Source organism: Echinococcus granulosus, assembly GCF_000524195.1.
Source record: "Echinococcus granulosus chromosome Unknown EG_S00089, whole genome shotgun sequence".
Taxonomy (NCBI): domain Eukaryota; kingdom Metazoa; phylum Platyhelminthes; class Cestoda; order Cyclophyllidea; family Taeniidae; genus Echinococcus; species Echinococcus granulosus.
In genome coordinates, this window is record NW_020170469.1 from 31,110 (window position 1) to 44,895 (window position 13,786).

The window sequence follows — 13,786 nt, forward strand, 5'->3', positions numbered from 1 at the left end:
AGAAACTGAAAAGTAAAGTTTCAAATCGAAAATAGTGTTTAAAGGCAAAGTGAAAATTGAAGCAGTTGTTGTACCCGGAGTCTTTCCTGAAGATGAAAAAACTTACAATACTGGCGCAGAAATTGCCTTGCCAAAGTATGGAAGTGCTGGTCGACCATTGGCATGTATGGGACAATATTTTGTCCAGCGGGAGTAAAGAAAGCTGCACCCTCAGTACAAGCGAAATTAAAATGTCGTATCATATAATAATCGAAAGAGTTCAGTAAAGTTATTCGATCTTAATTTTGCTCTGATTCACAGCAGAGATTTGGGCCTTTATTTTCCTTAGAGGACGACGAAGGAAATAGCCCATTTTCCATCACAAAGTGCATAAAAGAGGTAGTGCTTAATAAGTTACTTCTAAAATCGAAATAATATGGCCATAAAACCACTACAGCTGCAAAATATAGTCCTTCTTTCATACTGATGATTTTGAAATACCTATTAATGCTTAATTGCAGTAGCCAGATGCAAATTAGTCCTGAATGCAATTTTTGTGAAATATAGCAAAGAAATACAAGATTCTTCGAGGAGTAGGCAATCTGAACTTCAACCACAGAAATTAATTCTGACTTAGGAATATCCTTCCCCTTCTCTGTTAAACCTGGTTACCTAAGATTAAAACGTCCGAGCCAGAGATGTTTCCGGGGATTCATAATTGTTCGTTCTACGCCTAAATGCAAATGTTCAAGCACAATGAAACAATTGGGAAAAATACGTAACATGTGGTTTACCGGTAAAATACTTTGATTATAATCTGCAACTTCTTTTCTACGGGATGAGTGCATCCATGGAATTATGCTCAGAGCCAAGGTTCCATCATAAGTTTAGCCATTAAAAAAAATTTCACCACATCAGCAGCGTGCACGCCATTGAGAAAACAAGCCATGGAAATTTGCAGATAAATATAAAATTGATAGTGTCAAGTGCTTCCACACACAATCAGCCCAACCTTTTTAGTCAGAATAACCCACAGCCACTTGGTAGCATTCAAGCGGAATCACAAGATGAGTAGCCTCACTGGAATGGATTTATGAACAAATACTTTCTGTCGTATCTTAACTTCTAGTTAGGTGGTAATATCATTTAAATCGGAAACAAATAACTGGTTAATAGGCCTACTTGCTATGCCTCGATTAGTAGTTGAACTCTTCGTTTTTATTTTGCGGGCATCTGGGGCTTCGTATTTGCACCACCACTAAGTGACATAAACTCCGGCCATGCAAGTAGTGCTCATCCCTTCTCTAAGTCAGCAATGCATTTTCTGACCTCATTTTGTAAAATCCTTTGTGCCTCGGTCAAGACTTACAGCGCTGCATTCATGGGATCGACATGCGAATCCAACCCTAAGGGACAACTACTCGAATATCTTCCTATGTTGATGAGATGACTTTATCGCTCGAATTGTATCATCGTTCCACGGTAGTTGAAAATTGCCATGCACTTCAAGTGGCGCGATCGCATTGTACGATTGCGCTTGTAGTAGGCGTTAGTAGATGTAGATGCCACTTCGTTTGAAGTAATATTCCTTCTGCCCAATGTGTTGCAGTCATTAATGTTCAGGTATGATGTTAAAAGTTATTCTCATTCCCTCTTCCAGCTGTAGCACTTACTCTGGAACGCTTCCATTTGCTATTTACGCAATTGCTAAGACAATGTTAGAAGTTACTTGCATTTTGCGACCTGTGAGCATCTTAAACAGTGAAACGACGGCTGATGGATGGACTGTTGCTCTGTAGGCCAAAGAACTCGCCCCAGATTTCAATCGTAGTCCCGTGGTTGTGATTTTTCCTAATAAAGGTCTTTAGCGGTCCGGTCAGATCGTGATTTGCTCTTTCCAGGTGACCGTTACCCTGTTGATATGCGAGCTCTGCGCTAGTCTTGAAAATTTCTAATATCTGGCAGAGTTTATTAAGTGTTCGACACTTATGATCAGTGCCTTAATGATTATTTACCGCCATGGCCACTCTGATTTGGCAAAAAGAGCTATTAAAGAAAACGGGAGTGACGGTTATGGGGCCTTGTGTCTTAAAGAGTCGTGTGAAGTACTGTCGTGAACGGAATACATCTATTTATCTTGCCATTTTTCATATATATAGCTAAAGTATGAGGTGAAAGAACCCCGTTATCTGATGGACATAAGAATTCAGTTTCAATCCAAATGTTAGGATCATAAACCTCATTGTGAAATACATTTATCAGTCACCAGCTTTAGAATTTTTAAGTCGACCATAATAATGAAGCTGGAACTACATTCAATTTCCTCTGAATATCGATGTCGGTTTAGGTTTACCATCCAAAAAAGGCGTGGTCAAGAAATCCGAAACCTCAGACAGGCTCTGTTGTAAGATTCTCTATAAGTTTCAACTGATTGTTAATTAACAAACACTTAAGTGGGGTTTAGAGTCATGGTTTGGTCTCTCGAGCCTCATTGGTCTAGAATAGGCAGATATGAAGTAATGCAAGCACATTGATAATTCTATTGCTCTCACCGCGAAAAAATGAAACCGCCGACACGAACCTGGAATTAGTTGGCACACCAATCTGGGCTCCAACTCTAAGGCTGACAAGAACCTATTCAGTCCTCATAAAGTAGCCATGGCCGACGATTAAACATATGTATAGAAGACAACCCATGACTGCACTCCTCAAAAATTGACCACCCTATCCAGCAGGCCACCTACCGGTCCACTTCGTTTAGTAAGCTGTATCCTTCCAAACTGGCCCTTAATGGCTTACATTCCATTCTGTTGTACAACATCCGCCAAAAATTTGGTGAGATCTGTCCCGTCTTATGTCACTTATCCTATTCGGCCACAATTTCCGTGTATGTCCCGTGCTTTGTCATGTGAAATAATGAAGGAGACGGAAGTGTGGCATTGACCCACATTGCATAGTATAGAGTTAGTATCTAAGATGTGGGCACAATCCACCAATTGTGAATCAGCTTATGCGGAGAGTGCTACGCTTCATGCATGAATTTGCTTTCCTAGTCCTAGTAGCCTATACTGAGGTAGACACTTTAATTTTCCTGCAAATTAAATCGCAAATATTGCGAATCACAGACTATGCCAAAACAAGCGTAAATAGCTAGTGATTTTTTGTAGCATTGTTCCTAAAGATGATTAAACTCTAGCTTCGCTGTTTATGGCGAGATGCATGGCTGAGATCAGGACCAAAGCATGACCTATCCTGAAGCATAAATGGATGGCGTGGTACTGAATATGTTGTGAGAATTGAAACGGACTGGCGAATGCTGGTGACGCCGATAAATTTTATGTGAATGGAGGGGTATGGCTTACTAAAGAATGTTATTTGTTTTACTTTGAATTCATGGACCCTCTTACCTCAGTGATACTGATTTCTACTTTGACTCAGTGGCACAATATTCTTACCTTTTTCCTTTACTTCTCAGCAGCACATCGGAGCCCCCAAGAAGAGGCAGTGGCCGGGCCCCGTTTGCACACGTGTCACACTTCAAGGGTGATGGAGTCTCCGGCAGCGTAAAATGGTACGAGTTAAAATAAGCTACAGACCTGTATCATGCACAAAAGGAACTCCCTGATGCTGCAAATGCTGTGGAGTGGAGGAGTCAGTTAATGGGATATCTCAGCTACTGTAGATAGCATCCCAAGTTTCTCTGTCAGTTGCCAGAGGAATTAGGTGACCAAATCATGCGTATCAGCCCTTTAAGTAGATAGGCAATGTTCATACATAATGCGTCAATATGAATCGAGTTGAATGCTAAATATTGGATCGCTTCTGAGCATGCTCCGATTGTCAATTGAAATTTGCCCGAAAGTGAGGGTAGAAGATACCACAAATCAATGCCACCCGTTTAAATTTTGAAATCAAAATTGCTCCTGCTGGGTTGGTTTAATATAAATAAACGGTGGTTGTCGTCGGCTTCATGTGCCTTACCTTCATCTCAGACAGAAGTTGTGCATGTTTCAAAACTGTTCTTTAATAGGCAAAGCTCGGTTTTCAGATGCTTAAAAGCACCGGCAAACCGGATTAATGCGTAGTTCTGAGATTCACCACTGACACCGACTCAACTACTCCTGCGAATTTGATAAAATATCAAAATTAGGCCTAGAAGTTTTGCTCAGGATCTTAACAACCACGTTTTTAGACGTGCAGGACATCAAAATTGACGTGAATTGTGATTATAGTCCAGTTAATCTATTTATCTGCACTCTGTTTGGCCTCAGTGGTTTCCAGGGAGTCTTCACTACTTGAGCGTACTATCTTGCGCCTTCGAAGCAGAATTCTGCCACTCATCCAGTTATTCGCTGCCATCTTGCTTAGATGCATGAATTTTCTCCAATTGTATCGAGTCTTCTTAGCCTTCTTTGCACCTCTCTTGAAATTAGGTCGAACTTGGGCGTAGGCGGCGTCGAATAGTCTTACAATTGTCATGAATTTTAATGCCTCGTCTGTCGGAATATCTTTGAGATCAATTCGGAGAAATTGACCTTGCAGTCCCTACAAATAGGAGCCGGAAAGTTCAGTGGGTAGTCCAGACATTTAAATAGCTAGTATCCAATACGCAAGGTTTTGAGAGCATCATTTTTAGTTGGAGGTAAGTAAGATTATATTGAGAGCCTAATCACACATACATACTATACAGCTATGCAACATTTACATTAAAAGAGCTGGACATTGATCTCGCGCATTACTTTAATCGGATTTGTTACTTAGGCCTCACCTTCGTTTCTTCTGTCCCTTTGCATCCTACAGATCTGGAGCCAAATTGCACGAACGGGGAATGGGAGTGCAGTGTAGGACAAACATGGATGACAAGCAGAAGGTATTGAGACGGCCTGTGTAAATGTGGTAACTTAACTACTCCGCATTCAAGGTTCAGCCAGGACATAGCAACGCAACAGCTTAATTTTTCCACCAGTTAATAATTTTATTCACAGAGCTAAACTTCCCTTAGCATTTCACTACTGAGGTGTATGATGAGACTGTTCCTTACTACTTTAGAATTTAACCGAGTGGTTTAGAACACGATTTGGAGTAGTCAACAGGACTCAAGTAAGAAGAGATAGCAACTGTCGTGAGCATAAACAACCTCGTTATTGCAAATTTTTCTATTCGAGGACAAAGGTGAAAGGGATCGTGTCACCACGACAGCCTCCCGATCATAACTGTATAACACTTGACTTCGTGGCTTTTCGTCATAACACATGGTGGTTTTCATGATAGCCTCAAAATTAGCTTATCAGACACAACAATGATCTCCTTTCGTCTCACCGATCCCCTCGACGTGGTGACTGTCTACACTTTACCGACCGATCGAAAGCCCAGCGAATTGACTTTCAAACCCTCCAAGTGCAAAGCCCACTTTAAGGGGCCATGGTGCGCTTCTAGACAAACGTAAATTTCTGGATGTTTGACGAATCGAGAAGTTTAGAATGTCTACGTCAGGGTTAATTTCAAAGGGAGAGGCTTGTATTTGGTCATTTTAACTAGTCCGTTTCTTTGCAAGCATTAACAAAAGTTCCCAGGTTTATAATCACGTTCACAATCGGGGTATGCAAGGAAAGGGAACCATTACCACCAACGCTAATGCCTAGAGACTAAGGAAGTGTCATCAAAAGTATACAGAGGGTAGGAATGAGGATGAGAAAAAGTCAGTGTCTTCTCTTTCTTCCCTCTTGTCATGCCTAACGTGCAAATCCTCCCACAACTAGGTTTTGTAGCAGTGGGTTAAGGTCTTGGGGCCATAAATGGAACTTTTTCCCCACTGTTTGACAAGTTCCACGATTCATGCACGTCTTCGAGTTTCACCAACTTGAGCTGTTAGCTTCCCACTGGAAACGTTTGCTCTTAGCAAAAAGTGCATTTTACACTATTGTATCTCAATAGTGACACAGAGCAGCCGTACGTATTACGAAGCCGATTAGCTTAAATCCCACCCACACACTTCAACTGCCACTTTGTAACACGATTATTCAAAACCACCGAAGCGCGAACTATGTCAAGGCTACCCATTTTTTTTGCAAACCCGATACTTTTATTTAAAACTCGCTCAAAAAAACATGTACTTCGGTGATTCATTAAAAATGTTAAAATAATAATGCCTAGGTAAAACTTAATTAAATATTACATACTTTTAGTGCTTTGCTTTGAAATCGCTCGTAATTCTGGCTCTTAGTGACATATGAGATGTGTTGGCGACGGTAGTAATTTTCAAGTGCCAGGAACGTCAGGATAAGTAGAATGATGACCATCAAGAGGAACAGAGAATAAATGCGAATGATATCATTTCTGTTTATATCAACGGCATTCTTTGTGCTATATTCTGGCCCTTTAAAGCAAATAAATAAACACATAAGGTCACCCTTATCATCAAATCGTCTACTGCTCCCACCCATAAAACCCTTAGAAGTAACAAACTAAAGCGCTGTTATTGAGGGCAAGGGGAATACTCCAATGACTTTATGCATGTCACTCTACTCACCGGTGTAGTGAATTCGGTATGTAGCACGAAAATAGAATGCTATAAGGTTGTAGTATCCATATACCTCACAGGTGATATTGTAATACCCATAGCAGGACTGCCTGCTAAACCGGTAGAGGCCTTTTCCGTCCCTTACAATTTCCCCGTTTTCACTTTCCGTTGAAGCAATCAGCATGCGGTTCCAAATGGGGTATTCTGTAGTCAAACAGTAGAGACCCTGGTCCCCATATATATATTTTCCTGATATCTTAGGAATCGCTGGCGTATCTAAATACAAAAGTGGAATTGTTCTCTGCTTAGTCAATTGTTTATTTAGGAGACAGATAAACTCAGCCCGATTGTTATCAGACAGAGTTGAGTTAACTATACTACCGTAAATACGAACAGTAGAATGCATACCAAGGAAGATTATTTCATCGATATTTGCCCAGAATGGTCCATCATTGTTAACGATTGTGCATACGAAGAAGTAACGACCTCCAATAGCACCCAGTTCTTTGAAGGAAAACAATGAAATCTTCTCAACCTTGTTTCGATATCCAAGTGGATAGATGAAGAGATTGAGAGTGACATGTTGACCTATCTTTGGGGTGCTATCGAAAGCACAGTGAACAACCGTTGAAGTATCCACATATTTCCGATCACCCGGCTTCAAATTAATCAACTTCTTGGCTGCAAAAAAAGGAAGAACTCATGATCCGTATTCAACACCTTCGATGTTCCGAAAACCAAGTTCTCCTTAAGTGTGACTCGCTATAAATATTAATGTATAGGACCGATGATATGAATAATGATATCCTGGGACAATAGCACCACAGATTTTGGAATTATTTCACCAACTCAAATGTTCTTTGATAGTTAGGAAAGTAAAGATCAATCGGGTTGGGTCTAAATGCAAATTTATAAATATAGAACGAAGCAAAAGTGTAGCAAATGATCAGATGAATCGCGCTTTCCCTCATTTAATTTTGAGAATCACCAGATCTGGTTCTCGAATCCCGCTCACAACCAAGTGCACAAATTTCAAAAAGGCCATAATTCTAGTGCATATCCTAATCATTGTAAATAATAGCAACAGCTATGGCCTTGAAATTTTAGCCTATGTATGGAGTTCAGTCTACCCCTACCACAGTGAAAGCGAACAATCAACTTACGTCTGACAATTGCACTGAGTGTGACACTTTTGTCCTCAAGCTCGGAATTCAAATAAGAGTTTCTTAAGGTGCAGGAAATGGCAATTTCAATCACAAAGGCCGATAATAGGGTAGCACGGGTCTGTTTTTTAGTGATCAAAGATATATTAGTATCCTTGTGGAGGACATCAATCGCATAGTAGCCATACTGAGAGTCTTTTGTGCCTGAGCACTGTACCTCCTCGCCATTGACGAATTCCCTCTTTACTGGAGAAATCATCGGACTCGAAGATAAATCTAAAGAAATGCAGATTTACAATCGCTTACATCTTAGCGAACTACTCTTAACTTGGTTGTGAATTATGCTACTAGAGAAAACTCACCCACTTTTGAAATGACAAATATCTTGGTCATATACAGGTCATGTTTGTTGTATATGCAAATGTATGTACCATTGGAAGAGTTTGAATTGGAGTTGCCTGCAATTAGTCGATTGCCTTCTATTTTAGCGAGACCAAATTCTCGCACTGGGTAAAAATAAGGCTCCCCAATGCCCCGAATTGGAGGGTCCAAGTCGCAAACTATAGTTGGGGTCTCTTTTAGCACAGCAGCATAGGATTCGCTCAACTTCAGCCGAAGTTCCTCCTTCTCTATTGAAGTTAAGAATAACCAAAGTAATCAGTGCACCATGTTTAATTCTGACAGCACGTAGATGAAATACTGCCACCACAGGTACGTTGTGGCATTAGTAATTTCTGTTTTTTTACCTAGAGAGCTGCAAAGGATAGCCAAAACCAACGCAACACTAGTAAATCTTAGCCATCCATCATCAAAAAGGGAAATCGCAGTATCCGATTTTGTATGCTAGCAGCGTTTTGTAATATTCCTGCCAACAATTAAGTAGAAAAGGGATATGATTTTCCTTTTAAAATAAGCCACATTTTTTAGTTCCTACACATTAAAGACCGTCGTAAGGCCCTATAAATTTCTTCTTCGTACTCAACACTTGACATTCTACCGTTATATCTTTTTTTAACTTAACCGTATTTCTTTGACAACCATAGTCTCTGCAGTCTCATTTGCAGTCTTGATATCAAGCCATGCTCGTCCTTTCACTTCACCTCGAACTAGACATTGGCAAATCTGTGTACTTACTGGAAATCCCTGTAATTTACTGTTATTACCTTTTAGCCTGATCAGACCACTTTCAAGTGATTTAGCTCTCTAATTAAGAAACATTTCAAATAACTTGCAATTAACAGTATTTTGAATACTTCTGCCATTAACATCATCTGCTTTGAATAGGCCCGCTTCTTGCATAGATGAAAAAAGTGGGGATATATTTTCTTCGTGCGGTGCCAATGATTCGTTTCCAAATCGGTTTTATCTTTGGTGTATAACGAAAACTTACTGACAATAATTATGGATTCCGAGTATCTTTCCATAATGTCATCTCCCTTAAAAGTGCATGATATCGTGCGAATTGTCCTTCTTTCTTGCGGTGAATCGCTAATGAAAGTAGTTGGGGCAAGTTCAGGTAGTTTATTCATCCACTCTTCGTTCCAAATACAATCAGGCATCTGTTGGCCAACCAAGTAGGTCCTCTTCTCCCGATTCCTTAAGGTCAATTTCGCATTTTCTCCTATTCGAAGAAATAAAAGTAAGGCATGACAACTTGTGTTACATAAGATTCCAATTCATTGACAAATAGAAAGACTACTTTACCTAACTTTCTTTCTTAAATTAGGAACTCATGTCCCTAAGTTATCAGTACTAATTGTGACTTTTGGCACACACCTCGAAGGACGAAATGAGCTCCAACTATTGGGTGATTTGCGATATTCTCAAGGAAGTATGAACTAATAAAGAAATCCACGAATTTCTAAGAGGCATTAATTTACATAGAAGGTTTTAGTTTGAGGAATGCACTTGAGAAAACGCAAAAGTTCCATACTTACCAATGATGTAAAACAGTCTTAAGACTGGAATTGTTAAAGAGCTCGACCAACAGGAGCTGTTGTATTTTCCCGGTTGTAGATGGGATAAGTCAATGAACGGTTGTTGCAATTCGACCATGTTGTCAGATAATTTCCAGTAGAGGACAGATTCAAATATATTTTCGCTTACACTAGGTACCATTGTACATGCAAAGACCACTTTGCTGCCGGCCCGAAAAAAGGTTTTTCCTGTGTCCTGTACTATCTGGAGTCGCACGTCATTGAGACCTGATTATAACAACATTATTGCCTACAGATATCGCGAAAATAGAAAACAGAAGCATTCAAAACAAAACAAGGCTTGGAATTTTTCAGAAAATCAAAGGGTGATGCTATCGTGGGGATGCTGCATCTGTGAAACGTGACGAGCACATCCCAGTTATTTTAGCCTACGCACACGTCCTTCATCAATTCAGACATTATTAATGAAGAGGACAAGAAACGGTAACAACGGCAACGCACACGTGTAGAGAATAAGCTCATGGAATAGCAAACATGCCTATGGAACAAAAAGTTCACACTGAATGGGGAACATAGTGTAGTGATAAAAGGATGCTTCTTGCCAATTAGGCCATCGTATGAGAAGTCGTAAATATGTAGCAGCATCTGCGAAAATCTCTAAAAGGAACAATATTGTGATTGGAATGCCAACTACTGAGCCACTCGCTCAGCTACTCAGTCGGAGTAGGACACATAGTCAAATGGTGTGAACACTTGCAAACGATCGTCAGCTGTGCATCTAAACGTCAGTGATGGCCGTGGTTATTCTTGAATTACTTCTGCTTATACCACTACCGCAACCCCCACCACTCCGACGAGTAATATTTTCATCAACAGTAGCTACTGCATTATCGCCCAGGCAATCTATCTTGTATACATTAAGCTAGCTTGTGGGAAGTGAATTGTAGATTTTCAACTCATCTTGGACGCATAATCCACTCATGCCTTGTTGTGTGACAATATTTAACAGGACACGAATCCTTCTACAGGAATGTATAACATTACACCACACCGCACATCATGACTTACGACACGGATTTGTCGAAAAAAGTTATTCTGCATGAACACGGATGTCTGCGAGTTGAGAAAGTTAGTGCGCACTAAATATCATTCCAAAATTTCCCTACTGGGCAGTGTTGGCACTTTGAAGTGTTTGATTTGCGCTGAGTTAGGGGAGTGTACTGACAAGGGCTAAAAAGTGGGTGTGGTTAGCATTGTTAGATGTAGTGAAACCTATGTGGAGTACTTTGGTGTGGAATATGAAATAGCCTGAGTGCAATGAAAGCACGCAGGTAAGAGTGTATCACTAATAAAGACAAAGTGAAGCGGTCTGTCTTAGAACAGTTAAGCCGTGCTGAAGAAGTCTCCCTACAAATAACATTTGGACGCCTAGTTAGGAATATAAGTACAGCAGTAGAGGACTAGGTCGGGAAAGAATCTTCTGTCCCATTATCTTTTATGATTCCTTTATCGCCATTTTAAGCTCAAAAAGTCCAGGTTTGTCTCAAATGTTCCTCGCACTTATTTAGAATTTAACCACCAATTGCAAAACTCTCTCGTTATTGCTATAGTGTGTATGCAATATTTTTTTAGTAATGTATGCAACCTGAGAAGTAATCTTTTATAGATTTAAATGTGCTTTGGTTTTGCGTGACTAAAACTATACCACTTATATAATACCCTCCACTCACTGTACAGCAAATTTTATCCTCACCAATTATTCTGAAATCATGCACAAATTGCCTTTCAAGACCAGGCACTGTAGAAGTGCACGTTGTGCGGCCTCGGAAAATTGTACCACGATTGAAACCACTTCGGACCAGAGTGGGTCGCAAACCAGGCTCCTTGTTCATCCACGGCACCGACCAGACGCACTTGGGCAACGGGTCCGAACGCTTGTATCGTGACTGAGCTGGAGCATCGAGGATAAGATGTACCGCTTTGTGGCCTGCAATATAGCTTACAATCTCAGAAGTTAGTTAACACTTCTTTGTCAAATGTGATGACTTAGCTGACCAGTCTGCTTACATGTTTCTAAGAAGCTCATTTTACGAGTCTACATTTAACGTGCTTAATACATTGGGATGGAAGGACTGTTTTTAACCATGAACTTATTTTTGAGGATTTTGGTCATTGTGAGCTAGTCTACTCTTTTTCGATCTTCTCTTCCAACCTCTATTATGCTTCAAGAATGAACTAACTAGATTTAACTATTCTGCCTCTTCAATCGGCATTTAAAAGTTTATCTAAAATCCATCCAACTTTTGGATTTTATTGGGTCAGCTTGTGTTTTAAGGGAAAGTAACCATGTTACGAGAGTAAAGAGTCAAATGGAACAAGATATGTATAAGGAAACGGACCAAGATTCCCCACCTCTTTTCCTTTAAAAAAATCGGAGAATTGTTGCATAAAAGTGGAATTTTCTTAACGTGGCCACTTTTATTTTAGCAACACTTATTCGATACTCAAACATAGAACTGACATTTGCAAATACCAAGCAAATCGTGTGGAGGTAAAATGAAAACTCACGCACAATATAGAAGGTGATGTTAAGTGGGGGTATGCTGAACTGTGGTGAGTTGCAGCTCAAGTGGTGGGCTCCCTCTTCAAACGTGTCAACTTCGATAAACTTCTTGTGGACTTTTTTCACAGGATCATACCACCCCCACACAAGGTCAGTGAGTTTTCGCATTTCTTCAGGTAGAATGTAGCAGTGTATAAGATGGCCCTTCTCATAAATATCGTAAACTGTTCTTGAATTTGTTGTAAATCGTACTTTCGCTAAATCTAAAGAATAAAATTAGGAGATTATCATGTGGGACGGCATGAGCATTAACTCAAATTCATTTTCCTTTCAAATTGTCAATCAAAACTGATCTTAAGGAATAGGTTAGAAAAAAACTGCTGTGTGGTTCAGAACTCCTTCTTGCAGCCTAAAAATACTGCTTAAATTTTTTGTAGGCTTACATTATGATGTACAGTGTCTGACACAGACCGTTAGCGTTGTATATAAAGGATAAGTTTTTCCAATCAACTTATGATTACTTGATCTACCGGACCCTTTGTCACTAATAGCTAGGTCGAGTTTAAGACATAGCCCTGTGACATATGAAGGTCAATTTTACTCCACTAAAATCTGCAAATAAGGAGGCCTGCCGTAATTTACCAAAATATTTTAAGTGTAAGTCCTTTTTTAGATTCCCAATCTTGAATTTGCAAGTGTACTTGCGTTGCATCTCCTCTTGACTGCGAATAAAAAGTTGATTGTAGCGGGAGTGTGCCACCACATCCTTCGTGTGAGTGTCTATCCATTGAAGATGCTTTCCAAAGACTGACGTCATATTCTCTGGTATCAATACGCAGGTTATTGTTCCTGTCTCTCGGGTATCAAATATATGCGAGTCGTTCAAAATTTGAAGCTTCAACGCAGTAGGATCTGTAGAGACAAATACTTTCGCTACCAGAAGGGCCATTTGGTCCATTCGCTGAAGACCTCTTATATCGTACAGCGAATAGACCAGTTTATTTGAATGCGACAGTAGCTTAATTGCCAGCTTTTCAAAAGGCAAAATGTAGTTAATGGTCAAATAGATGGATAGTTCTAATTCAAATAAGACAAATTCTCTTTATCACGAAGACGTATTGCAATGGGTAAAGTGGAGTACCTATGAACCACAGAGTTGTGGATTTGACCATGACATCAATTCCGAACATAGAAATGATGATGTCAATGGCAATAGAGCCAAATTTTTGATTCGGGCCCAGCTTTATAGCACCATTCGATGTAGTTTGATTATTCTCATTGAGAGCCTTCAGCCGGCAAGTCGGTACATGGGAATCTAAGGCCATGAGACTCCTATTCATGCTGACGGAACAGCGGAGGATATTTGTGCTGCCCAAAACGTAAACCCCATCTTCACCCCCGGGTATCAACTTTATATTGAAGCGGTACGCGTCTGGATAAAGGAATAATGAGATTTACCCTAAAAGAGGGTATAGTTCAGGCAACTCCTCAACTTCACATTAGAATCTTCAAGTCAGGCAAACATGTTAAAGTGTAAAAGAGGAATTCCTCCATGGGTTGTTATGAAACAGATGGTTTAATACTATATTTTAGTTATCAGAACATCTACTATATTTGTATTAAT

General features: G+C 40.0%; 1 protein-coding gene across 1 annotated transcript in view; it reads right to left on the reverse strand. All coding sequences in view use genetic code 11, as the record gives it.

The window, feature by feature from the left end:
- Positions 1–4,221: 4,221 nt before the first annotated feature.
- Positions 4,222–13,786, reverse strand: part of EGR_07865 (hypothetical protein) — a gene marked incomplete at both ends in the record, with an annotated part of 19,474 nt that continues 9,909 nt past the window's right edge. The window contains 12 exons of the mRNA XM_024497114.1: positions 4,222–4,524; positions 6,159–6,355; positions 6,509–6,775; positions 6,908–7,180; positions 7,663–7,938; positions 8,025–8,291; positions 9,053–9,283; positions 9,600–9,866; positions 11,353–11,586; positions 12,168–12,425; positions 12,805–13,239; positions 13,304–13,594. Of these exons, the coding sequence (XP_024348451.1) occupies positions 4,222–4,524; positions 6,159–6,355; positions 6,509–6,775; positions 6,908–7,180; positions 7,663–7,938; positions 8,025–8,291; positions 9,053–9,283; positions 9,600–9,866; positions 11,353–11,586; positions 12,168–12,425; positions 12,805–13,239; positions 13,304–13,594 (3,299 nt within the window). The remainder of the gene's footprint in view (positions 4,525–6,158; positions 6,356–6,508; positions 6,776–6,907; positions 7,181–7,662; positions 7,939–8,024; positions 8,292–9,052; positions 9,284–9,599; positions 9,867–11,352; positions 11,587–12,167; positions 12,426–12,804; positions 13,240–13,303; positions 13,595–13,786) is intronic.